Source organism: Canis lupus, chromosome 6, assembly GCF_048164855.1.
Source record: "Canis lupus baileyi chromosome 6, mCanLup2.hap1, whole genome shotgun sequence".
In the NCBI taxonomy this organism is placed as follows: domain Eukaryota; kingdom Metazoa; phylum Chordata; class Mammalia; order Carnivora; family Canidae; genus Canis; species Canis lupus.
The window spans coordinates 8,225,661-8,253,332 of record NC_132843.1 but is presented as its reverse complement, the minus strand read 5'-3'; the positions used below and the strand labels follow the sequence as shown (position 1 = coordinate 8,253,332).

The following is a 27,672-nucleotide window of genomic DNA, read 5'->3' as shown; positions in this document are numbered from 1 at the left end:
TGCGCCTCTCTCTCTCTCTCTCTCCCTCTCTCTGTCTCTGTGAATAAAGTCTTTGAAAAAATTATAAGGATTGATGGTTAAAGAGGATTCTGAAACTAAGCAAAGAAGTACTGGTTGTAAAGGTTTACTGAGAATCCAACAGAGTGGTCTTGCTAGAAGACAGATTTGTGTTTCTTACAAATAGGTGACTCACAAATAAATGGCACTCCGGTTACTTAGGATAGGCATGGGGGGGTGGTATTTGTAAAAATACACATACTCAGGTCTCTCCCCAAATCTGAATTGAAATTTTGTGAGTAGGGCCTGATTACATGCATTTTATAAAGTTCTTTAAGAAATTTTTCACAGAGTAAAATTATGAACCACTGGACTAACGTTTTGAGAAGGAAGAATCATCAACTCAGTCAAATATAAAAGAAAGTACTAGTCTAATTAGACTAGAAAAGTATCCATGGTGTTTGGCCACTTGAAGAATATTCCTGGATCCTGAATTTTCTTGTTGCTGCAATACTAGAGTCACATTTTGCAAAGTTTCTTTAAAATTTATTAATATGTTAATATAATAAGCATCCATTGAATGAATAAATCATCTTAAAATGAAAGATTTTGAAGGTGTTTAGTAACTATTTGGGTAGATTAGAGAGAAGAAAAAATTTGAGGGAAGGCAGAAGTACTGTTTTTGAACCATCTGATTATCATGTTATTCCTCAAAAGTGGAAATGGTCCTAACCTCCATTCCTTTGTAAAGTCTATTCTCTTCATTCATTAAGTATTTTCTACGGGTTTGCTATGCAGCAGTCCTTTAATAACTGTCTGTTAAGTACATACAAATATACTTTCAAGTACAACAGAACTTATGAATCCCTGTTTATTATATTTGGAAGTGCAGAGGTGTGTAGGAGAGGCTCAGGAAGCTTTCACTTACCATTGTTCTGGAGTTTTTGACACTACAGATCTATTTTTTCCTGTTACAATATATTTTTATGCCTTCTTTTGAGAAATATATAGTGTTGCTTTTTTTTCTGTTGAGGATAATAAAACCAATAAAATCATTTGTGAAAGAGCACATTTCTCAAAAGCTACTCAGTAGCCATTGCTAATATCCACAACTTTGCCCATAATTCTTAATTTTTCTTAATGAATTAATATATATATTCACTTTTACCAAAATTTTAAGAAAGCTGTTAGTTGTTGTTGTTAAAGATGTGATTTTAAAATTTTGACTGAAAAAAAATAAAATAAAATTTTGACTGACATTTTCCTAGAATTTTATAATGGAAATAAATGGGAAACTATGAGTCATTACTAGTAAAACTCAAGGTTGGTGAATATAGTTGTACAAATTGTTTATTGAATAATGCCAAGGAGTCAGGGTGGGGCGGAGGTTCAGCTTTGCTCCATTAGGCAAACCACAGTTTTTCAGAGAAGATAGACTTCATTGAATCATAAAAGTTCTATATAGGCTGACAGGAACCTTGGTAGAATTTCATTTTTTAATCTACTGAAATGCAGATATTCTATTAAGCAGAATCTGGTACTTTTTGCTTTAAAGAAGGAACTTTTACATGGAAAATGAAAGTAAAAATGAGAATTCTTGCCCATTCATCAAAATCCAAAGTGTCAACTTCTTTTTTAAATAAATGAAAGTAAATACAATGAAATGCAAAACCTAAATCTTTTGTGTTGTTTGTATTTCTTCCTTAAAAGGACAAAAGCTCACCAGTTTTGTGCACAACAGAGTCTATTTCAGGAAATTACTGATCATCATAATTAATCCCAGCTATTGGTAAAGAAAGAAGATAAGGTTACTGGAAAGGAATGGATAGAGAGCCTTAGAAGGAACACTTCGTGGTTGGGTTACTCGTAGGAAAAGAAAAAAGCTTCCTCTAAGATGATAGAAAAGAAATTACTCTCCATTTCCCATGACATAAACTATTGATCGGGGATTTATAGTTGCCTGTCTGCTGCTTAGAGATTAGGTACTGAAGTACGAAGTACTAAAGCCATTCATCTTGAATGTGGTGGAGCTTCAGAGGCATAGGTAACAAGAGCCCCTACCACATGAGGTGTTAACCATTATGAAATTAGTTATTTGATTTTCTTTGGATGAAACTTTGAGCTCTTTTTTTCCCAAAGTTCACATTAACATGGGCATTCAGGGTACTGGTTGGTGCTTTTCCCTGTCATTTTGTGAGCGAGACTTTGAGGACCTTAATTCTGACAGTTGTTTTTATGGCATTTTTAGAACATGTAAAGTGCTATGACTGTTGGCTCTTAGTGGTTTACTGAAGGAACTTATCTGATGATGAACAATATAATGACTAAATTGGAGAGGATGAGGTAGAGAACCAATTGAAAATAAAATACCGGGATCCCTGGGTGGTGCAGTGGTTTGGCGCCTGCCTTTGGCCCAAGGCGCGATCCTGGAGATCTGGGATCGAATCCCACGTCGGGCTCCCAGTGCATGGAGCCTGCTTCTCCCTCTGCCTGTGTCTCTGCCTCTCCCTCTCTCTCTGTGTGACTATCATAAATAATTAAAAAAAAATTTAAAAAAAAGAAAAAAAATAACTTTAGCTGGATAATGATGATGGTAATTACCAGTAGCAACAATAATAAAAATGTGATTTTAGAATTTATTATCTTAACTTGGCTGTAATACTTGGGAAATGTCTCCACATGCCACAAGGAAAATTGGATAAAATGGAATTCAGCTTCTACTTCCTTGAATGGTTTCAAATAAAAAGCATGAATTATTAACATTGTTTTAAGAAATTCTAATACATTCTAATACACCAGCCAATGGATAAATTAAGGATATGATTAATGTTTAATAGTGCTAATATATTCCTTTTAGGTCAAATATATCACAATTGTTTTTAATGTGTGGTATTTGTATTTTATAGCCAGTGTATATGGTGTGTTATGTTCCACTTGCCAGTTTTATTAGTTTACTTTCAGATTTTTAGAGGATTTTATATTAAGAATTTTTTTTTTTATCTTGTGGGGCACTCTTGCATAGAACTCTTTTTGTTCATTAATGAAAACTTTGACTAGTGACAGAATTTCCAATGTATTTTATGATAAAAATATGATCCACTTGATTATCATTTGCATTTTAAGAAATACATTAAGGGAAAAAGAGAGAATAATCTCTAATGTAGAAGTATGAAGCTTTTTGTTTTGTTTTTTTTGGTTTGTTTTTGTTTTTTTTTAGTGAGTGAGTGACGAATGTAAAATGTAATTGGATCAGGAGACTGGTGACTAGGGGGAAACAAACATAGAATTAGATATCAGGAGATTAAATTTGTAGTTCTAGTCCTCAGTAGTTAGCTGTGTGCTCTTGGATGAGTTACTTAATTTCTCTGAGCTTCATTTTTCTCATCTGTAAAATGTGATTTTTTGGGAATTTCTCAAATTTCCTCTCAGCACCCTAGTTCTAGGATCCTCTGTTTCATTGGAAACACTACTTATGGCTTTCCAATTTAAAGTTGTTTGTACAGAAGTTAGGAGCAACCATCTTAAAGTTAGCCAATGAAAACAAATGGAACATAAAACCATTATTGCTCAAGGGGATCCCATAGAACTAAAACCATCATGGAATAAGTCTGAGCATGGAAAATGTATTGTGAAAGAAGAGAACCAAGGGATAGTTATTCATCCAAATGGCCAACTCATTCCTGCCAAAATTTAATAAGTTGGGTTTATATTTCACCTTGGATTTTTACTGAATAGTTTAAAGATGAGCTGATGCTATTGCCTCATGAGGAAAAAGGCCAGAGGAAAACCTTAACAGGATGGACTATAGAGCTGTTTAAAACCCATACACATGAGAATGACAATCCATGTGAGAATGACTGTGTGGGGTTCCAGGCAGAGCCACTGCCTGATTATCCCTTTGATCTTGTTTGTGATTCTGTCCTACTGTTGAATTTTTGGACCTGAAGAAGGACAATAGACAAAAGAAATTGAAAAATAGTTTAGGATGCAATAATAGCATTTTCACATTTTGTGGCTGACCATTTAATGACTAGGTAATAACAATAAATAGAGACCAGAGAGGTGGAGGGAAAGAGGTTACATGGTTGCATTCCAGCAAATCATCACAGCACCACAGAGGCAGACTTTGGGATGACACCAAATTGGTGGACTCATCTCGTGAGTTACTTTGAAAGTTACACATAGTAATACTGGCCATGGCAAGCCTTTCAAAACCACAGAATAAAAATATACACTGAAATTTGGTAATAATCGATTACTGATCAATAGAGAGAATGTATAACTTACTTTTGAACTAAAAAGACAATCTTTAAGAAATTATTTATCTAGATTTCTTGGAGAAGAGTAATTTTAGAAGCACAAAACATAGATTGCCAAGACTCTTCTAATGACATGTATCACTGAATAGATACAGTATGGAATTCTATTAAAGAGCGAGGGAAAGTTGCTTTTTGCTTACATACTTTTTTATAGATTTTTTTCTCCTGGGTATCTCATAATTGAATAATAAATATGAGCTTCTAAGCAATGATTAGGTATTACCAAACTCGTTTTTCACTAATAATTTTAACTTCTCTTTGAGGATAATGTGATAAGTCACTTGTGGGATTGACTGAGCTTCATCAAAATCAATGTCTACATCAAACTCATAAATTGTATATTGGTTTTAAAATAGAACATAAAACATTCATACTTGGTGATTTCCTTTGCCTTAAAAACAGACATTTTAGCCTGTCACCTGTTTAGAGGATTATTAGTCAAACAAGACTATTCACATCTGTAACTGTTATTCTTTTTTTTTTTTGTAAGATTTTATTTATTTATTCATGAGAGACATATAGAGAGAGGCAGAGACATAGGCAGAGGGAGAAGCAGGCTCCCCGCTGAGCAGGGAGCCTGATGCGGGACTTGATCCCGGGACCCCGGGTTGAGGACATGAGCCAAAGACAGACACTCAACCACTGAACCACCCAGGCATCCCTTTTTAGAAGTTTGCTTCATTCCTTCCTTCCGTCCTTCTTTCCTTTTTTCCTTCTCCTTCCTGTGATTTTTTTTTCTTCTCTTTAAAAAAGACACTTTATTATATCCACAGGCAGTAAAATCCCAGAGCTACTGTTAGGCACGTGAATACAGACCCTGCTAAATATTTAATGTTATCAAGCTTGTGTGACTCCAGCATGGTTTTGAGGCCAGCAACCTCAGTGTCTATCTTCCTGTCTGTCTGGGTGACAGCCCGATCTTGCTGGGCATGCAATGCCATCATTTCTGTCCTCATTTCCAGCAGCTTCCTTTCATTCAACGAGTACAATTCCTTCACTCTGCTCTTTTCTAGATTGAAATCTAACTTGGTATCTGTTCGGACTTTGATCACTTCATCCATTATTTGTTGTTTTAATCGATGTAGTTCCACGTTTATCTTCTCATTTTCTGCTCTGAGGGCTGAAAATTCGCTCTTCTCCAAAATAATCATATCTTTTTTCACATTAGCAATCTGAGACATTATTTGCTGAACAGTGACCTCCTGCTGCATTTTGGTGACCACATCCTCGTAGACGATATCCATGTTGGCATCCGTGATCTTGACCAATGCAGAGACAGTGATTTCATCTTTACTTTTTCTTTTCTTCCATATGAAAACATTTACCATGTCACTTAATATATTTAAATTATACTGGCGAACAATATATGACCCATTTTGTCATGTAAACTGTAGTCTAAGTTCTTTGGTTCCTTTTTATATTTATCTTAGATCACTTTCAGGTTTTAATGCATATCACTTAGTTCTCATTAACATCTACATGTCAAGAACAAGTACCTTGCACTTATGGTCCAGGTAAACTTGGCTTAAAATTCCAGTTGCAACATAAGTCTAATATAATTCCTGAACAAAGTCTGCATATCCTAGGAACTTTAGTTTTCACTACTTGTCTCTGGCTCAGTCTTTTTAGAAAACATATATATATTTTGAAATATCATGAAGTTGTTAGTTGTTGTTGGGTTTGTTTGTTTGTTTGTTTTGTTTCCTGATACCCATCCTTGTGTTGTAGATTTCAATCTCAAGCGAGAGATATTCCACTTCCATATTCCAGGCCTCCAGATCAGTCTAGCCCTGCTCAAACGTATACATAAATACAGTACAATCCTGGAAATGCATTTTCTCTTCCTTGTTTTTCTTAATAACATTTTCTTTTCTGTGGCTGACTTTATGGTCTGCACATGGCATTGTAGAGGCCCAGGGCAGGCTGCCCAAAGATAGGCCCCTTTTGCAGGAAATACTCCTGTAACTGTTATTCTTTCTTTAAAGCAGCCAATAGCTTTCCATAGGAGTGTCTTTCTATCCACAGCCCTTCTTGGAAATTTAAATCTTTTTTGATTTCTTAAAACTTATTTGAAATCCCTAAGTGGTTTTTTTTAAAAGACTATACTTTCAGGGATCATTCTATAGTTTGTTACTAAAAGATTTTTTTAAGTGCAGTTTTAGGTTCAAAGCAAAATTAAGGGGAAGAGCCAGAGACTTCCCATATACCTCCTGACCCACACATGCACAGCCTCCCCTATTACTAACATCCCCTATAGAGTGGTGCATTTGTTACGTTGATGACCCTACACTGGCCCATTGTAATCAACCAAAAGTCGATAGTTTACAATAGAGTTCATTATTGGTATTGTGTATTCTGTGGGTTTGGACAAATGTGTAATGACCTGTATTCATCATTAAAGTATCATACAGAATATTTTCACTGCATTCAATATCCTCTGCTCCATGTGTTCATCCCTCCTCCTCCTCCTCCCAACTCCTCCTTGACAACCACTGATCTTTTTACTGTCTCCATAATTTTGCCTCTTCCAGAATGTCATATTGTTGGAATTATGTGGTATGTAGCTTTTTCAGATTGTCTTCTTCCACTTATGATTATACATTGAAGGTTCACCTATGTCTTTTCATGATTTGATACCTCATTTCTTTTTAGTACTGAATAATATTCCATTATTGGGATGTACCACATTTATCCATTCACCTACTAAGGAACATCTGCATTGTTTCCAAGTTTTGGCAATTATAAATAAAGCTGCTATAGATATCCACATGCGGGTTTTTGTGTAGATGTAAGTTTTCAATTGCTTTGGCTAAATATGAGGAGAGTGATTGCTGTATTGTATGGTTAAGAGTACATGTAGTTTTCTAAGAAATTGCCAAACTGTCTTCCAAAGCAACTGTTCTTTTTTGAATTTTTACCAGCAGTGAATGAAAATTCTTGCTCCACATACCAAGATTTGGTGTTGTCTGTGTCAAAGCACTTTTAATTATCAAAATTTTAAAAAGTAAATTTTCTCATGTAATTTGGTTATTGATGCGAAGTTCATATAATGTAAAATTTACTCTTTTAAAAGTAAAGATTATATACTCTTTTAAAGTATATAGTTCAAAAAAATATACAGTTCAGTGGTTCTAGTATAGTCACAAAGTTGTGATACCATCACTACTACTTCCAGAGCGTTTTCATCATGCCACAAAGAAACACCATACCCCTTAGCAGTCACTCTCTAGTTCCCCCTTCCCTCAACCAATGTAGGGGAAATTTAAGAAACATTATATTTTGATTTTGTCAAGTGTATGTTTATATTCCCCATGTAAGTAGTGTGGTTTAGTGGCCTTGATAAAGCAGTAGACAGAACATGGTATAAATTAGTTTCAAGGTCAAGCATGTGGAGTTGACTTCTTTTATAGCTACAAATACAGAAAAACATGCTGTTCCCCCCCCCCAAAAAAAAAAAAACCATTCTGTCATTCTTTACTGAAGAAGAGCTTATCCCATTTGAGCCTCTGCCTTTGTTAATTCATGGGGTTCATGTTTAATGGTGGGACGTTCTTTCCAGGTTGCAGCTTTTCCTCTTCTTAGCCCAGTGTTTTTACTTAGAGGTGATATATACATGCATAAGAATTTAATAGCTGATAGGAACTTCAGTTAATTAGAAAAAATTCCAGCTTTCAAAACCATTTCAAATATCCCCTGATGAGTGACTGAGATTTGTTTGCTGTTTTAAGGCTCCACCTAATCTACAAACATATTTTTTGATATTTTTTTTCTGAAATATCAACAAAGAGGTTCAGGCAGACCTGTTTACCTTTTGTTGGAATAGTTTCCTTAGCTTTCTCCTTGTTTCCCAAAGAGGGGTGAGGCGGGCCAGGAGAGGAACAGAAAACCAGGATTGTAGGAGGAGAATGAAGGATGCCAGGTGATAATGAAAGTCACTGAGCCTGAGAAAGAGAGCGGGAACCTGCTCTGTGTTCTTGCTTCTATTACTCTGAAACTATAGCTTCCCTTTATCATCATTGCATTTCAAGTGCTTTTTGCAAAACATCCAAGTTGAGCTTGTTTATAAGCATGTTACAATCCAAAGATTTCTGAGAAGCCTGAGCATAAAAACAAGGGATTTGTCTTCTTTCTTTATCTAAATGGCCTCCTGAGGGAGCTCAGAGGGTAAACAGCTGCATTACTGAGACTGTGCCTAGGGTCTGTCCCACAAAGTGAGCAGTTTCACTTGCAAGAGCCTTGCTGCAAAAGCTCACTTGAGGTCAGGATCCAAGATGATTTCTCTAGATGGCCATGTTGTGCTGCTATTGGCATCATTCAAAGACAATGACAATGGAAAATTCAATCCTTCTCTTCTTTCAGAAAGAGGAGGTGGGAAATTTTGATTTGTGTGTATTCTTCCTAATACCCTTGGAATGTATTTGACTTGAAAACAACATGAATATAGTCATTCCCTGTATATTTAGACAGGGATATCTTCAGCAAGAAGGATGTTTAACCTTATAGTATACTGATCAAGTCCAGACCAAGACATGAGATTAGGTGCATAATTTGGTAGCTCTTAAAATTGAAGATTACATTAGAAACACCTTCTTTTATGAGGCTGACTGTGTATTCTCACTTGAATAATTCCCTTAGTGGAGTGGAGAAGGTGTCTAATCTCACCTACTCTAAATGAGTTATTAAAGTACTCCTTCCAGTTAATATCATTTGGGAATCATCTGGGCTGCAAGTAATAATAATGACAACAAAGATTAGAATTGTTTTTAAAATTTGTTCTCACATTTCTAGAAGTCCAGAGATAGACAGCATCTGATGTTATTTCTGAGATTCAATAACGTCAAGGCTGATCACTGCAGTTTTCTTGGCTTTTCTCTCATCATTGCGAAGTGGCTGCTGAAGCATCCATCTCGTCTACATTCCAAGAAGGGAGAAAGAGGAAAAGAAAGTGATAACAAAAGATTAGGATAACAAAAGTTTCAGGATAACAAAAGATCTCTCTGAAACTATGGGAAAGAATTTTTCTGTTGTGACTTTGGCTGGAAATGTGTCAGATGGCCATTTGTGGCCTAAGGGAGTTGAGGAAACAAGGCTCGGGAATGGGGTTGGGTCAGAGAGGAGTTTTAATAAATTCAGTTTTATTTATGTTAATCATATTTCTAGTGATATTTTAGCGCCCCTATGATATTTTAGCACCACACTATAGCCTAACTCTAAATCTAGTTATGGTCATGCTAAAAAAATTAAATTATAGTCATCAGTTAACACATGGGTTTACTATGTGCCATGCATTTCACATATATTAACTCAATCCTTATAATAACTCCAGGGCATATATATGTTTAATATTCCCATTTTACAGATTAGGCAGTGGGGAACAGAGGTTCAGTAGCTTGCACTGAAGGTCATAGATCCAGAAAGTGTCAGAGCCCACATTGAAACCTGGCCCAGCCGGCTTCACAGTTTTTCTCAAAATCATGACATTATATTTCTTCTCTGGATATGTATAGCTATACACAGATACACTAATACCTGAGGGGGCTTTTGAAATTAAGAAAGATTACTGTAGAGAAAGCATCTGGACAGGATTGAAAAGGTTTGAATTTATATTCTGGCTCCACTGTCACTAGTCATTCATTCTGCAAATATTTCTGAGTTCCTGTTATTGGCCAGATACTGAGTAAATGAGACAGACATGGTTCCTCTATATTCTACTGGGGAAAATCATTCCCCCCAAAATGAAGTAAGTTAGTAGAGGAAGTGTAAGTTGTTGATGGATGAGAAGAAAAAAATGCAGAAAGCTGAGATGATGGATAACTGGAGGAATGCTAATTTAGGATGGCTAGAAAAAGATCCCCCGAGGAGATGACATTTACCTTGGGAGCTGAATGATGAGAAGCATCTTGGCATGGGAATAGTAGGAGAAAGTTCCAGGCAGAAAAATCAGTAAGGGAAAATTTCTTGAGGGAAGAAACAGCTTGGATTTTTAGAGAAACTGAGAAAAGATTAGCATGTCTAGTGCTAATGCCAGGGAGAGTGTTATAAGGTGTGACTGCAGAAGCAGTTTGAGGACAGAATATGCTGGGCCATGAAGTCCTAGAAGAGCCTTTGCATTTTATTGTAATTGCAGTGGGAAGTTATATTTCTCCACTTTGCTGTCAGTAACTGTTTTCTTCACTGTATAATTCTTGCTTTGGCTGCTTTATGGAATTAATATAAGGAACAAATGATGCAATGTGTATGATAGTAAATTGTTATATATTAAATTCTTTTTTTTAAAATTTTTATTTATTTATGATAGTCACAGAGAGAGAGAGAGAGAGAGGCAGAGACATAGGCAGAGGGAGAAGCAGGCTCCATGCACCGGGAGCCTGATGTGGGATTCGATCCCGGGTCTCCAGGATCGTGCCCTGGGCCAAAGGCACACGCCAAACCGCTGCGCCACCCAGGGATCCCCTATATATTAAATTCTTTACAAGATGTCTCTTGTAGAGGGCCCATAGAATATTTCTTAGCATGACTTTTAAAAATATTCTGTGGCATATACTCAGAAAAATTGAACTTGGGTTATACAAAGTTAGAAGTTCATTAGCAAATACAGCATTAAAAGAAATCTGGTATGTTTACAATGTTCTGTGGGAGTTCCACTTCCAGTTAGGACATAGACTATATGGTGATGGACTGTCTTTCCCACTGTAACAACTAGAGAAGAAAGGATAAATGTAAACATCATATGTTTTAAAAACTAGTGGAGAGCTATGGTCACAATATCTAAAGGAGATAAATCTCAGGGAGGGCAGAGCTCCTCCTAGGTGATAGAGCCCAGCTGTCATTTCCCTCCCTGGGCATGTTTCTTCCCCTGAGTCTTTGACCTCACGGGAAGATGATCACACCTGGTTGATCCTCTACTGGGTCCTCTACTGGGGCAAGGAGATACCAAGACAGCTGTTAATGACTGTCTGCACTGGCACAGCAAATTGGTATCAGTTGAAACTCCGTATAAAAAGGACCTTCACACCTGATAATCCTCTCCCTTAGGATTTTTGCTAAGAGCCTAATGACACAGGAGGCTGGGGGTTAGGCTCTAAATCAGAGTGAGAGTTCTTAGTTCCATGGTGTTTATCCTAAAGCTGGGGGGGGGGGGGAAACCTGTAAAGATACAAGACATTTAAAGCATTTGGAACCAGAGGTAACCTAAAACTAATTAAAGTTGCAATACAACCCAGGCCCAGTTCAACTCCTAATTGGAATGAAGCGTCTTACTCTAATTATCAGACAGAAGAAAAGGCTTATCCTTCTGGGGGAAATTACTATTGACTCCAGTTTCCTAGAGTTCTTTTAAAAACAATGTTATACAACAAAAAGTTAAAAGATTAGTAAAAGAAAAGGAAAATGTGACCCATAAACAATTGACTAGTATTTGATTACTATAGTAGGCATATTGATGGCACAGATTTTAGCATTAAGGGACAAGAACTTTTAAATAACAATGATAATTGTTAGAGAAATCAGAGGAACAGTTGCATAAAATGGATAAAAGATAAATAATGTCAACAGAGAAATAGAATCTCTAAAAATAACTAATTTGACATGTGTATATGAAAAAACCACAGTATCAAATTGAAGCATTCTGGATGGATTTAACAGCAGACTAGATGCATAGAAGAAAAGAAAATTGAACATGAAGACAAGGTAGTAGAAATTCAACTGAAGCATAGAAGGAGTTGGGGAGGAAAGCAAAGTAGGCCATTTGATATTGTCCCAAATGGCCAACATTTATGTTATTGGAGTTCAAGGAGAAGAGAGAAAGAACGGGACAAAAGAAATAGTTGAAGAAAAAATGGGTAATAGTTCAAAATTGATGAAAGACATTGACCCACAGATTTAAGAGACTCAGTAAACCACAATCAGAATAAAAACAAAATCACAGTGGAGGCATTTCATGATTAAACTGTTAAAAGAGAAAAGGAAAACCTATGAAAAACATCGATAACATTCTATATTTAGAAGAATCTCCATAAGAATTATAATTAACTTCTTATCAGATTTGAGTCCAGAAGACAATGGAATGACATCTATAAAAGGTTTTGAAAACAATAATAACAACTGCTAGCCTAGAATTCTTTGTTCAGTAAACAAATTCACCAAACTGTAAAGGAGTTAAAGATATATTCAGAAAGAAATCTAAAGGAGTTTGTTGGCAGGACATCCACAGTACAACAAAAACTAAGGAAAAAAAGAGGAAATGCCAAATGAAGTTCTCAAAGCTGATAGCAAATGATCTATTATGGGTACAGGGACATGCAGGAAGAAATAAAAGAGCACCATAAAGGATAATATAAAAGACTACTTACTTAATTTTTAAAAAGATCATTGCCTTTTTAAAAGTTAGTTGACAGATGGAGGTTAATTTTACTCTTGTAAGGTATTTACATTGGTCTGAAGTTGTAATATAATTATTCATGGTAGACAATAATAAGTTCTAGATCTCCAATAATCATTACCACATAATACAAGTTATTTCTAGAAAGATAATGGAGGGGAAGATGGAATAATAAAATCTTTTGTTAATGCCACTTTGAATGTATGGAAATTGGCATGCACTTAAAATCTAATTTGAAACCTAATGGTGTTTTCCCAATAAAAGTTACTGTGTAATACAATTGCATTCTGTTTGTGTTTGTGTGTGTGTGTGTGTGTGTGTGTAATGTTTTCCTGGTATTGTTTTGGAATCAAACAGCTTCAGAAGGTTAAGCTCTATTTATCCTAATATGGTGAGGTATGAAGCTACAGATTAAGACTCATCAAAGTGTTGGATGAGCCTGCGGTTCAGTTATGTAATATTTTAAGACTGGAAGGTCATGGCCCTTGCTCTACCCTGGGTTAAAAGGGGAGATATTTGGATCCCTAACTAAAAAAAAGAGAACTCTTATAAATGTGCTTGTCCCAAAAATACTGTCTGACTTCTTTGCCAAAAAAAATAGTTGATCACTGCAATTATAGAATTCTTTGGGTGGATTATCTCAGAATGAACCAATGTATCACTCATGTTCATGACTTATATTTTGCATCTGTTTTCCTTTCCCCAGCAGAATGTTATGATGAATCTCTTCTCTTGAAATTCCACCAGTGTAACCTTTGCATGAGTAAGGAACTGTGTGCTATAACTAAAATGATCATTATTAGCTCTAAATATGTACAAATTTCCCACTTCTTCAGACATTTCCAGTGCTTAGATATATGTCTACTTGTTTACTTAATTTCTAAGATAAATTATGCTATTCCAAGTAGTTATTGAAGTGGCATTTCTGTATTGGCATGGAAAAGATATCTATGATGTGGTTTTGAGTTGGGAAAACAAAACAACTTATAAAAAAATATTGATGCAACACAGATGGAGGAGAATACCTTAACTTTCCACTTTATAAATTGTATATTATTTAAACTTGGTCCATGTCTGCCATTGATACTGTAAATTTTCCACAAGTCAGACATACTCATTTTTAAAAGAAATAAACCTAATAAACATCCAGAACTAGAGAAAGCTTGGGGCATCTGTGTATTTTTTCTGAATATGGTATATGAAGGGTAGTAGACTGTGAGAACAGTGGTAACGATTATAGCTTATAAGTAGATGTTTCTGTACTAGAGTTGTGCAAATTTGTTAGTGGCTTTCAGTATTGGTCTTATTGCAAAAGGGCAGAGTCTTTAAAGCCTAAAAATAATAAAAGAGACAATAGCCATTATGATACCTGCATCAATTTCATGTGTGCTAAAACCACTAGAATCTGTCTTGTCAAGCTGTAAAGAATTCAGTGGAAAACTCTTAACACCCAATTATCAAACAAAGCTGCTTACAGTTATTTTTATCATATGGCACAGTGTAAGAAAATTAAAGTGAATAGTTCATATTTTTGTGAAATGCTTTGAGTTTTAAAAATAAATTAGGTAACTCACTGCCAGTTGATGTTCCAAACTAGCATTATTTAACAATATGGTAGTGTTAGGATCAGTGATAAAATTCCAGAAATTTCTGCTAAGAGCGATTTAGAAATCTAGGATTCCTATAAATATAGACAGTATGAATACACAGATTTGTTTTCTTATTCCCTTCTCTGTTTGCTCATGCACTTTGGTGTTCTTTGCATATGCTGTAGGGCATGACTAAATTTGATAGCAGTCTACTGCTGCTCTGTATATAAAAATGAAACTGTCCTAAGTGAGTCATAATGCCACAGTTGGACATTTCTATGTCATTGCTCTGGTTGTCTCTTTCCATCTTGGAGTTCTTGTTTGGGCTGTACTGCAGCTCAGACTGCACGTTGGTTAAAAGGTAATCTCAGCCTTCGTTCAACTCCACCTGAACCCAAGGATAAGGAGGCATGTTCTTGGAACTCTTTGAAAGAAGTTGCATACCCAGTTCAAACTGGAAAATTAAAAATAAAAAAATAACATAAGAGCAAGAACAGAAGATCATACTGCATAAAGTAGTTCAGTTATTCATGGTTAGGGACCAAAGTGGTCTTGTTAATCAAACATTGTTCCTAGAAAAAAATGATATTTGTAAATCCTATGTCTTGGAAATCAAAAATTTTTTAAAAGATTTATTTATTTATTTATTTATTTATTTATTTATTTATTTATTCATGATAGAGAGAGAGGCAGAGACACAGGCAGAGGGAGAAGCAGGCTCTGTGCCGGGAGCCCGACGCGGGACTTGATCCCGGGACCCCAGGACTGCGCCCTGGGCCAAAGGCAGGCGCTAAACTTCTGAGCCACCCAGGGATCCCCGGAAATCAAATATTTTTTAAATTTTTTCAGTTTTATTGAGATATTTGACATATAACATTGTGTTAAATTTAAGATGCATGACATGCTGATTTGATACATGTATATATTGCAAAATGATTACCACAACAGTAAGATCCCTTAACACATCACCACTTCACATAAAAATATTTTATTTTTATGCAAATCCTCAAAATTTCTCAGAATTCCAACATTTTGGCCTCTATTTTCCCCATTATGTCTCTTGCTTTTTAAACTAACATTTGTTGACTATTCTATTCTAAATACATATGCATGCTAATTTATTTAGTCTTTGCAGCAGTTCCATGAGAAAGTGCCCCTTGAAGCTGCTCCATGCTCTGCTTAGTTGTGTGTCTTCAGGATTAGCAGTGGATCTATTGTGGCCCTCCCAAAAAACAGGAGCCTGCAGTGCCCATCTGGCGGTTGGACCCTACCCGTAGTGTTGATCCAATTTTCCCTGAACTGACTATGGATCTCTGTATCTGAGTTAGTGCCCCCTTCCTCATCCTAATGTAGGGTCTTTCTATTTAATGTCACAGATTATTTCCTCACACTATCTCATTATTTCAGCAGCCAACTTTTTAAAAATGTATTTTTCAATTTTTTTAAAGTATGCTCCATGCCCAGTGGTGGAGCCCAGTGCAGGGCTCAAACTCATGATCCTGAGATCAAGACCTGAACTGAAATCAAGAGTCAGCTACTCAACTGACTGTGCCACCCAGACCCCCAATTTTTATGTCAATTTTTAAAAATTCTGATAAAATAGGGGCACTTGGGTGGCTCAGTTGGTCAAGTATCTTAACTCTTGGTTTCAGCTCAGTTCATGATCTCAGGGTCATGAGATAGAGCCCCGTATTGGGCTCCATGCTCAGCAAGGAGTCTGCTTGATATTTTCTCTCCCTCTCCTTCCCCTGTGCCCCTCCCTCTGTGCATGCATGCTCTCTCTCTTTCTCAAATAAATAAATAAATAAATAAATAAATAAATAAAATCTTTTAAAAATTCTGATAAAATACACATAAAATAAAATTTACTGTCTCAACCATTTTTTTTAAGCAACAGCTCAGTTATATCAAGTACATTCACATTATTGTAACTCCTCTCTCCAGAACTGGTTTTCTTTTGTAAAACTGAAACTCTAAACTGATTAAACAAAAACTTCCCATTCCCTCATCCCCACAACCGCAGCAACCTCCACTCTACTTTTTGTCTATAATTTTGACTTCTCTATGTATCTCTTATATGTGGAATCATATAGTATTTGTCCTGTGACTGGGTTATTTCACTTAACATAATATCTTCAAGGTTCATTCATGTTGTAGCACATGTCAGAATTTCTTTCCCTTTTAAGGCTGAATAATATTTTATTGTATGTCTGGACCACTTTTACTTATCCATCCATCTGTCAGTGGGCACTTCAGTTGCTTCTACCTTATGGCTTTTGGGAATAACACTGCTATTAAACACAGTGTACAGATATCTCTTCAAGACTCTGTTTCAATTCTTTGAGTATATATACCCAAAAGTGAAATCACTGAATCAAATGGTTATTTTATGTATAGTTGTTTGGGGAACTACCATACTGTTTTCCACAGAGACTGCACAATTTACAGGGGTTCTATTTTCTTCACATTCTTGCCACCACTTGTTTTGTTTTTTTGATAGTAGCCATCCTGGTGGGTGTGAGCAGCCAACTTTTTACACCTTCTCTGTAATCATCTTAGATACTTTATAGATGGTACCTTTTACTATATATACTACTAGTTGAAGTATAGCTGTCATACAGTATTACATGAGTTTCAGGTATCCATCATAATGATTTGACATTTATATGTTTATAACATTTATAAAATACTCCCCATGATACGTGTATGTCACCATGTAACATTATTAGAATATTATTGACTATATTCTCCATGCTGTACTTTTCATCATCATGACTTACAACTGGAATTTTGTACCTCTTAATCTCTTTTATCTATTTCACCCATGGCTCTACTCCCATCCCCTCTGGCACTTCTCTGTATTTCAGAGTCTGGTTTTTGGTTAGTTGTTCATTTGTTTTGTTTTGTTTTTTATATTCTGTATATAAGTGAAATCATACAGTATTTGTCTTTTTCTGACTTATTTCACTTAGCATAATACACTCTAGGTGCTTTTGCATTGCCAAAAAGCCACGACTTTATCCTTTTTTTTTAAGTCTGAGTAATATTCCATATTTCACATTCTTTATCCATTCATCTATCAGTGGACACTTAGGTTACTTCCATATATTGGCTATTATAAATCATGCTGCAGTAAATATAGAGGTGCACATATCTTTTCAAATTAGTTTTTTTAATTTTCTTCAGGTAAATACCTAGAAGTATAATTACTGGATTGTATGGTATTCCTATTTGTAAATTTTTGAAGACCCTTCATACTCTTCTCTGTAGTGGCTTCACCAATGTACATTCTCACCAATAGTATGCAGGGGTTCCCTCTTGCGCATTCTTGCCAACACTTGTTATTTCTTGTCTTTTTGATACTAGCTATTCCAGCTGCTGTGAGGTGTATCTCATTGGGGTTTTGATTTGCATTTCCCTGATGATTAATGATGTTGAGCATCTTTTTATGTGTCCACTGGCCACATTTTAGGTCTTCTTGGAAAAGTATCTATTTAGGTCCTCTGGCTATTTTTATTTGGATTTTTTTTTTTTTTTTGGTGTTAAGTTCTAATGAGTTTTTATATATTCTGGATATTAACCTCTTGTGTAGCAACACCCCAGCAGACTCTAAGCCCAAGGGTGGGTGATGGTCTGGCAAGGCTGAAGAAATTAGCCAGATACAGGGGTCAAGTCATAGGTTTAGTGGGGGAACTTACATTCAGGATGTCCAGAAGCAGCCAACTGGACAAAGCATCCACTTCTGGAATCTACATGCAGTAAGCTTTTATAGTTTAGCAACTAGCCTAGCAACTGTCTATAGCCCTTCTTTTCCTTTGCACAGCCAATGTTTGAAGGAGATCAAGTCCTGCCATCCAGACATTCTTTGTTACAAGGGAGATGGTCTGGGTTAGCTACACCTGGAGCCTCTAACCTTGATCACTGCTACCCATTATGTTTGATGAGAATATAGAAGGAGGACAATATTGCTACATTCTTAAGATACTGATTAACAGGGACATTTAGGGTATGCTTTCACAAACCAGCCTTCCAGTATGTACTATATACTCCTTACCAGTATATCATTTGTAAATATCTTTTCCCATTCAGTAGGTTGCCTTTATGTTTTGTCGTTTCCTTTGCTGTCCTGAACTTTTTAGTTTGATGGAGTCCCGATTGTTTATTTTTGCTTTTGTTGCTGTTGCCTGAGGGGCCACATCTGAAAAAATACTAATCAGACCAATGTCCCTGAGGTTACTGCCTATATTTTCTTTTAAGAGTTCAACAGGGGCAGCCCCGGTGGCCCAGCGGTTTAGCGCCGCCTGCAGCCCAGGGTGTGATCCTGGAGACCCGGGATCGAGTCCCACATCGGGCTCCCTGCATGGAGCCTGCTTCTCTCTGCCTGTGTCTCTGCCTCTCTTTCGCTCTCTCTGAATAAATAAATAAATCTTTAAAAAAAAAAAGAGTTTTATGGTATCAGGTCTTACATTTAAGTCTTTAATCCATTATGAGTTTATTTTTGCCTCTTGGTATATGAAGATGATTCACGTTCATTCTTTTGCATATACCTGTTCAGTTTTCCCAACACGATTTAATGAAGAAACTGTCTTTTCCCCATTATGTTCTTCTCTTCTTTGTCATAGATTAATTGACCATACAAGTGTGGGCTTATTTCTGGGTTCTCTCTTCTGTTCCATTGATCTGTGTGTCTTGTTGTGGCAGTATCATACTGTTTTGATTACTACAGCTTTGTAATATAGTTTGAAATCTGTGATGGTGATACCTCCAACTTATTCTTGTTCAGGATTGCTTTGTCTCTTTGGGATCTTTTGTGGTTCCGTAAAAATTTTAGGATTAATTGTTTTAGTTTTATGAAAAATACTATTATTTTGATTGGGATTGAATTTGTAGACTGCTTGGCTAGTATAAATATTTTAACAATACTAACTCTTCCAATTCATGAGCATGATACATGTTTCCATTTATGTGTGTAATCTTCAACTTCTCTCATCAGTGTCTTATAGTTTTCAGAGTACAGGTCATTCACCTCTTTGGTTAAATTTATTTCTAAGTCTTTTATTCTTTTTGATGCAGTTGTAAATAGGATTGTTTTCTTAATTTCTCTTTCTGCTAGTTCATTAGTAGTGTATAGAAATACTACAGATTTCAGTGTATTAATTTTGTATCCTACAGCTTTATTGAATTCATGGATTCATTTTAAAATTTTAGCAGCATTTTTAGTGTTTTCTATGTATAGTATCATGTCATCTGCAATACTGACAGTTTTACTTCTTCCTTACCAAGTTGGAAGCCTCTTATATCTTTTTCTTATCTGATTGTTGTGGCTACGACTTTCAGGACTATATTGAATAAAAGTGTGAGAGTGGAGGGATGCCTGGGTGGCTCAGTGATTGAGCATCTGCCTTTGGTTCGGGTCATGATTCTGGGGTCCTGGGATCAAGTCCCACATCAGGCTCCTCTCAGGGAGCCAGCTTCTCCCTCTGCCTATGTGTCTGCCTCTCTCTGTGTGTCTCTCATGAATAAATAAATAAAATCTTTAAAAAAAAATGTGAGAGTAGACATCTTGTTTGTTCCTGATTTTAGAGGAAAAGTTTTCAGCCTTTTATAAAACTTTGAATATGATGTGCTAGCTGTGGCTTTGTCATGTTGAGATATGTTTCTTCTGTCCTCACTTTATTAAGAGGTTTTATCATGAATGGGTATTGAATTTTGTTAAATGCTTTTTCTGCATCTTTTGAGATGATCATATGGTTTATATTCTTTCTTTTGTTAATGTGATATATCATGTCACTGAGTTGTAGATATTGAGCCATCCTTGCGTCCCTGGAATAAGTCCCTCTTGGTGGTGGTGAATGATTCTTTTTAACATATTATTGAATTCAATTTGCTAATGGTTTGAGGATTTTTGCCTCTGTGTTCATCGGAGAGACTGGCTTGAATTATGTGTTTCAGCTAATACAAGCAACTTCACATTTTATGAGTGTATGAAAATTATAAAAAGTATTTTCATGGTGATTCCTACATAACCACAAAGCCATTATGAATTATAGAGAAAAAAAAGAGGAACCACCACTGAATGGAAATTATTCTCTCAAACCCCTCTCTGTCACACTTAACTCCGTTTCTCCATTGATTTTAAACCTAAATTTTACTTTGTGATTTATAACATGAGACTGATTTTTTTTATTAATAACAGATATTCTTTCTGCAGAAAATCTATTCCTCGCTGCCGAAGAATTAACAGGATGCTCTCCAATGAATCCCTACATTCTCCCGCATTTACCCGCTCCAACTCACAAGCCTCCATAGACAGCACCTCCATGGAGGATTTCCTGCGGGAAATAGAAAGCATTAAAGAGAACAGCATGGGAGGACAGGAAGAGCAGATACCAGCTGAGGTCAAGCCTGTGGATGGTAAGGTGCTGGATCTGTCATCCCATGTGTTTACTGTCTTTCTTTGTATGCTCTCTCTTGTCCTGTTTGCAGGTAGACCTCATTCCAATAGTAGTTTAACAAGTGAAATCAGTAGAATTTGGCATATCAGCTACCAACTCTCACTGATTTATATCTACTGGATTGGCTCATGATGGCTTCTATATATAGTGATATGACCTAAGAAGGAGAACTGTCAAAACCCAAATTGATTTCTTACATATCACTACATAGGGATGCTGTGCCTATCATTGATATGATTCATTATCATCTAACAGACTGAGTATTCTAATTTTGATGGCTTTTACGTTTGTATTCTTGACTATTACTTCCAAAAAGAGAGAGAGAAAGAGGGGGAAAGAAATAGAGAAAGAGGGAAAAAATGCCAGTACAATTTTGAAGGAAAAAAATTTTGATTTTGAGACATTTACTAGTGTTAATCTATTTAGGGGATGGGTTACCTTGTATTTCTGAAAATAAAAACCATTGTAAAATACACTAATTTTCAGTGAAACTAAACACACAAGATTAAGAACTAAAAAAAAAAAAAAGTTAATTCACTTACTCTTTTTAAAAAGAGCTAAATTACTTCCCTTGGATTAAAAGTATAGGTCATCTCCAGTTGCAACTCGTCAGCAAGTAAATATGTAAAATATCCAAGAAAGACTGAAAGTAGTTCAATAATAAGTATTTACCTGAGAATGTTTTCATTAGCCAATGATTAAGTTGGCTAGGCTAGACAACCTACCAAGATAAACTGAAACTTTAAAGAAGTTTTCATTCTTCATTCCTTCTTCTGTAAGTCTATCCTTCTTTGGTCTGAAAAATAATAATTTAGATACACCACAATTAGTATATTTTACAAGCCATTAGAAATAGAAAGTTCTACTACATATTGAATGAGAATCTATTAAAGGGATCCATCTCTGTCTATGAAGTGTATTCTTATTCCTCTAACTTACATAGGAGGATATATGAAGGAAAATACCTGTCATTCTTCATCCTTTTCTCTTACTTGCTAGCTAGCAGGCTAGCTATATTAGAAAACATGGATTCATACTGATAACCCTCCATTCCACCCCACCACAACTAGGTTTGTTGTTGCTGTCTTTTTTTCTTGTATTTATAACTATTTTCCCCAATAATCAGAATCCTGGCTTTTACTATCATTTATTTTAAGTCTGGAGTACACAGAAAATATTTTTAGATTGGTTAACCTAAACTTCCACAAAAAGCATAGCTACTAACCAGAATTTAAATAGATTTTTTTTTCCTTAGAACTGTAGGCATAGAACTTTAAGTGTACAATTCAGTGAGGTTTGACAAATGCTAATAATTTTGTAACTTCATAGTAATCAAGGGGGATAGCATTTTAGTCAACTCAGAAAATGTCTTCATGCTTTTTCCCTTGTCACTCCCATGACTCCCTGTCTCTGGCCAAAAGCAACCATGGTTCTGATGTTCTTGTGTCATAGATTAGTTTTTGATTTAGCTTCTTTCACTGAACATAGTGTTTTTAAGATTCATCTGGTATATCAGTAGTTCCTCTCCTTTTATTATTGGGTAGTTGGTATTAGTTTACTAGGGCTGCTATAACAAAATGCTCCAAAATCCAGTGGCTTAAAATAGCAGAAATTTATTTTCTTACCGTTGCGGAGACTAGAAGTCAAAGTGTCAGCAACCTTTTTGAAGATTTAGGGCACAATTTGGTCCGTGCCTTTCTCTTGAGCTTCTGGTATTGCCCTTAATTGTTGCTGTTCCTTGACTTGTAGGCAACACATGCCACTCTCTGCCTCTATGTCCTGTAGCCTACTCCTTGTATTTTTGTCTTTCTCCTCCCCTTTTTATAAAGATACCCCTTATATTGGATTAAGGGCTCACTCTTCTCCAGTATGCCCTCATCTCCATTTATATCTTAATTACCTCTGCTAAAACCCTGTTTTCAAATAAGCTTACATTCACAGGTATTGGTGGTTAAGACTTCACTCTATCTTCTTGGGGGTCCCAATTCAACCTAGAACAGCAGAATTCTATCGTATGAATGTGCCACAATTTATCTGTTTAACTGTTAATGGACTTGCCAGTTGTTTGCAGTTTGGGCAAACAAAAAATGAAATGAAAATAAGGTTGCTGTAGATAATCTTGTAAAAGTCTGGAGATATTTATATCTCTTGAGTATATATTTTTTTCTTAGAATATGTTCAACTGCAGAAGAAACCGCCAGCATTTTTCCAAAGTAGTTGTACCATTTTATACTCCCTCCATCAGTGTCTGATAGACAAGTCTGTTGTTTCACATACTTGCAATACTTGATGATATAAGACTTGTTAATGTGAATGATTCTAGAGGATGTATGGAGGTATTTCATAATGGCTGTTACTACATTTCACTAATAACTGATGATGTTGAATACTTTTTCCTGTGCTTAACTGTCCATCCATATAACTTAGTTTGTGAAATCTTTTGAATATTTTTGAGAGACAGAGAGAGTAGGGGGAGAGAGAGAATCTTAAGCAGACTCCCCACTAAGCGCAGAGGTCAATGCAGGGCTGGATCTCAGGATCCTGAGATCATGATCTAAGCCAAAATCAAGAGCGGGATGCTTAAGCAGCTGAACTATCCAGGCGCCCCTTGATTGTTTTTTAAAATTGCCCTTTTATTATGGACTTGTATGAATTCTTTTTTTTTTATGAATTCTTTATATATTCTGGAAATAACTCTTTTGTCAAATAAATGTATGGTTAAGTATTTTCTTACCGTCTGTGGCTTGTGTGTTCCTACCCTTAATGGGGTCTTTTAATTGGGTATTTCTCTTTTTTTTCTCTCGTTTTTCAATTGTTTGCAGCTGGTATATAGAAATACAATTGATTTTGGTCTCATTTCATTACCTTTCTGAATTCATTTTCTAACATTTGTCTACTAGATTTCTTAGGATTTTCTGCATAAACAAAGAGATCACTTGTGAACACAGGCAGTTTTACTTTTTTCATTCTGATTTTTATGTTTTTCAGTCTTTATCTTGCCTAATTGTGCTGGTAGGCCCTCCAGTACAAGTTGAATGGAAGTAAGTGGTGACAGCTCATAGCCTTGCTATATTTGCTTTTGTCTGTGATTTTTGTGTTTAAGTTGCTTTTTTCTCTCTTAAGATGGAAACCTAGACCACTGACTCTACATCTTTTAGCTTTTTAAATGTGAACAGTTCCCTTAAGCACTGCTTCATTTCACCCCACAAATTCTGATGTGTTGTATTTTCATCATCAGTTTTTTTTTTTTTTTAGTTTTTTTTAAATTTTTATTTATTTATGATAGTCACACAGAGAGAGAGAAGCAGAGACATAGGCAGAGGGAGAAGCAGGCTCCATGCACTGGGAGCCTGACGTGGTATTCGATCCCAGGTCTCCAGGATCATGCCCTGGGCCAAAGGCAGGCGCTAAACCACTGCGCCACCCAGGGATCCCTCATCATCAGTTTTAAATGTTTTAATGTTTTATTTTAAATGTTGGAGGGTTTTATAGAAATATCATTTGTTATGGTTTCTAAATTAATTGTGTTATGATTAGGTAACAGTTTATAAGTTTCAACCTTTGACACTTATTTAGACCTATTTTATGACTCAGTATATGGTCTATCTTGGTCAAAGTTCCATGTACACTTAAAAAAGAACATGTTCTATCATTGTTGGGAGGTGTGGTGTTCTGCAAATGCTGACTGGATTTAGGTGGTTTGTACATTTGAGCAAATGTACTTCAAATCTATTGTACCCTTACTAATTTTCGCCTATTTTTTCTACCAATTATGAGAGAAAGTTGTTAAAATCTCCAATTTGGGTTGTGTATTTGTCTATTTTTTCCCTCTTATTCTGTCATTTTTGCCTCATATTTTAAAACTGTCATTAGGTGGCATATACGTTTATGATTATTATTCCTCTGTTGAATTGGCCCATTTGCACTGACCCTCCTTAATATATTTCTAACACTACTTCTTGTCTTGAAGTCTACTCTGTCTAATAATATAGTTACCCGGGCTTTCTTTCTTTCATTCTTTCTTTTTTTTTAAGATTTTATTTATTTATTTATTTGAGAGAGAGCTCAAGTATAGCAAGGGGAGCAGAAGGAGAGGGAGAAGCAGACTCCACACTAAGCAGGGAGTCTGATGCGGGGTTCAATACCAGGACCCCAGGATCATGACCTGAGCTGAAGGCAGATGCTTAACTTACTGAGCCATCCAGGTGTTCCTCACTCTGGCTTTTTTTTTTTTTTTAAGATTTTATTTATTTATTCATGAAAGACACAGAGCACAGAGAGAGAGGCACAGACACAGGCAGAGGGAGAAACAGGCTCCATGCTGAGAGCCCGACATGGGACTCGATCCCAGGTCTCCAGGGTCACACCCTGGGCTGAAGGTGGCACTAAACTGCTGAGCCACTCAGGCTGCCCTCACTCTGGCTTTCTTAAGGTCACTGTTTGTGTGGTATATCATTTTCCATCCTTTTACTCTTTGTCTCTTTTTTTTGTTTGTTTGTTTGTTTTTATTTATTTTTTATTGGTGTTCAATTTACTAACATACAGAATAACCCCCAGTGCCCGTCACCCATTCACTCCTCTCTTTCATTTTTCTTTGTAATTCCTCCATATGCATTTTTTGTATACTGCTTTGATTTTTTTAGTGACTGCTTGCATATTATACTATGTACCTCTAATTTATCCCTTAGAATAAATATTAGAATACTCTTAGAATAAATATTACACTGCTTTATGCAAAACATAAGGATTTTGTAGCAGTATAATTATATTTCCCTTCCTCTTTAGCACTTTGCACTGTTGTCAAATATATAACATCTACACATGTTATACCACCATCAGTATAATGTTATTTATATGGACATATATTATTGTGAAATAATTTAAAACTTACAGAAAAAGTTGCAAATACAATTTAAATACCTTTTTTAAAAGTCTGGAACAATTTTATCATTTGAGAGTATGTGCCAACCCCTGTTATTCCCAAGTACTTTAGGCCTTTATGTATTTATATATATATATATACATATATATATATATATATGTATATATATATATATGTGTGTGTGTGTGTGGGGGGGTGTGTATGTGTGTGTGGGGGTGTGTAAGATGTCATATATATACTATATGTTTTTGTTTTATGAAATATATGTATGTTTACACATATACTTTTGTCTAATTATTCTATCAGTTGCTGAGAGGAAGTTATTAAAATCTTAATCTCTGATAGCTGTAGATTGTGGATTTGTCTGTGTGTGTGTGTGTGTGTGTGTGTAACCATCCTCTATATAATGACAGTGTAATTGTTAAAATCAAAAAATCAAAAAAAAAATCAAAAAATTATTTTTGGTATATTGCTGTTATCCGGTCCTCAGACTGAATTTTAATGTTGTTGTATTTCCTTTATTACCTTTTATAACAAAATCATCTGGTTCAGAATCACTTGTTGCACTTAATGGCCATGTTTCTTTTGATGCTTTACAGTCTAGAATAATTTCTTAGTTTTTCTTTGATTTTATAACCATGACACTTTTGAAAATTACAGCCTATTTTGTATAAAGTTCCTCTGTTTGGATTTGTCTGATGTTTCCTGGTGATTCAGATTCATGTTCTATATTTTTGGCAGGTCATGATGCTGTGTTCTTTTTATTGCACCCTATCAGATGGCATACAGTTTTGATTTTCTTGTTAATAGTGATGTCCACTTGAATTACTTCAGGTGGTATATACAAGGTTTCTCCATGTAAAGTTACTCCTTTTATCTTTGTGATCAGTACATATTTTCGTGGAGGGTTCTTTGGAACTGTAAATACTCCACTTTATATCAAACTATCAAATTATTTCTTTATATCAGAATGGGCTCTTGGTTTATTTAGTGAGTTGTTAGTGGGTTATCTTCTGCTATCATTTATTTTCATATGGAAAGTATTCTATATTTGATCTGAGAAATAGCTATAGAATAGCTATGGAATATATAGGTATATATGTGCCTAATTATAGATGTACATGTGCGTATATGTGTGCATACTCTCACACACATACATGTATGCACTGTATAGACAGTGTATACTGATATATACAATGTAATGTATAAACATTTACATCTATATTTCCATAAGTAAAGCCAATGATATATATGAGTTCATATTTATACCTTCATTCCAGTCTAATACCACTAGGTTAATTCTGTTCTTCCCTTTCCATATTTGTGACTCCCTTCTTAGAAAGCAAACTGGCTTCCACTGTCTTAAACATATATATTTATTTGATAATCCCTCTATATATTATCAATTTCCTCTCCTTTTCATTCTTGTCCTGCTCATCCTACTTGGACTCCCAACATGACAGTCTACCCTACTCCTCTGCATGAACACCTACCTTGCTGTGCATTGAGTAATGTCTTTCGGCTTTAAGACTTAATTTCGGGGGAGGAGGAAGTAGCCATATGTCCTTTAAAGAAATCAGTATCTGCACTTTTAACATTCCACTACTTCTTTTTTGTATATCTGGTATCCATCTGATGTTTTGTCATTTAGCCTAAAGAGATTCCTTTAGCATAATATTATAGAGCAATTTTGCAGGCAATAGATTTCTTAGTTTTTATTCATGTGTTAATGAATATTTTACCTTCGTTCTTGAAGGATATTTTTGTTAGACATATAATTAGTGGTTGACAGGTTTTTATTTTCATTCAGGCTGTTTTAAATATCATCTTACTATATTCTGACCCCCATTGTTTCTAATAAGGAGTCAGTGCCTTCATATTTTTGTTCCCCTATATGTAATCTCTTGTCTTAGACTGCTTTCAGATTTTCTGTCTTTGGTTTTTAGCAGATTGTCTTGAAGACGCCTAAGTGCAGTTTCTTTTGTATGTAAGCTACTTGGTATTAGTTAAGCTAGCTGGTTTTTCAGCAGCTTTGGAAACTTTTGGACAT

At 35.6% G+C, this 27,672-nt stretch overlaps 2 protein-coding genes, 1 long non-coding RNA gene and 1 pseudogene across 26 annotated transcripts in view; 2 read left to right on the top strand and 2 right to left on the bottom strand.

The window, feature by feature from the left end:
- ARHGAP28 (Rho GTPase activating protein 28) overlaps window positions 1-27,672 on the top strand; it is a 257,348-nt gene that overhangs the window by 141,779 nt on the left and 87,897 nt on the right. For all 23 annotated transcript variants that reach the window (XM_072828781.1, XM_072828774.1, XM_072828779.1 and 20 more), the window contains one exon: window positions 20,497-20,699. In XM_072828781.1, the coding sequence (XP_072684882.1) occupies window positions 20,531-20,699 (169 nt within the window). In that variant the 5' untranslated portion in view covers window positions 20,497-20,530. The remainder of the gene's footprint in view (window positions 1-20,496; window positions 20,700-27,672) is intronic.
- On the bottom strand, window positions 1,344-22,812 carry LOC140634976 (uncharacterized). 2 transcript variants are annotated; one of them, XR_012032307.1, is made up of 4 exons: window positions 22,674-22,812; window positions 21,466-21,536; window positions 9,097-9,227; window positions 1,344-2,521 (listed from the first exon to the last, which is right to left on the bottom strand). It is a non-coding gene; the product is annotated as an uncharacterized lncRNA (long non-coding RNA). The 2 variants fall into 2 exon arrangements; XR_012032306.1 differs by lacking the exon at window positions 1,344-2,521 and having other exon boundaries at window positions 9,074-9,227.
- Window positions 5,045-5,659, bottom strand: LOC140634636 (mitochondrial calcium uniporter regulator 1-like). The gene has a single exon (XM_072828464.1). It carries the CDS (start codon window positions 5,642-5,644, stop codon window positions 5,078-5,080), a length of 567 nt encoding a protein of 188 aa, XP_072684565.1. The 5' UTR covers window positions 5,645-5,659; the 3' UTR covers window positions 5,045-5,077.
- LOC140636162 (small nucleolar RNA U3) lies at window positions 6,413-6,530 on the top strand (annotated as a pseudogene).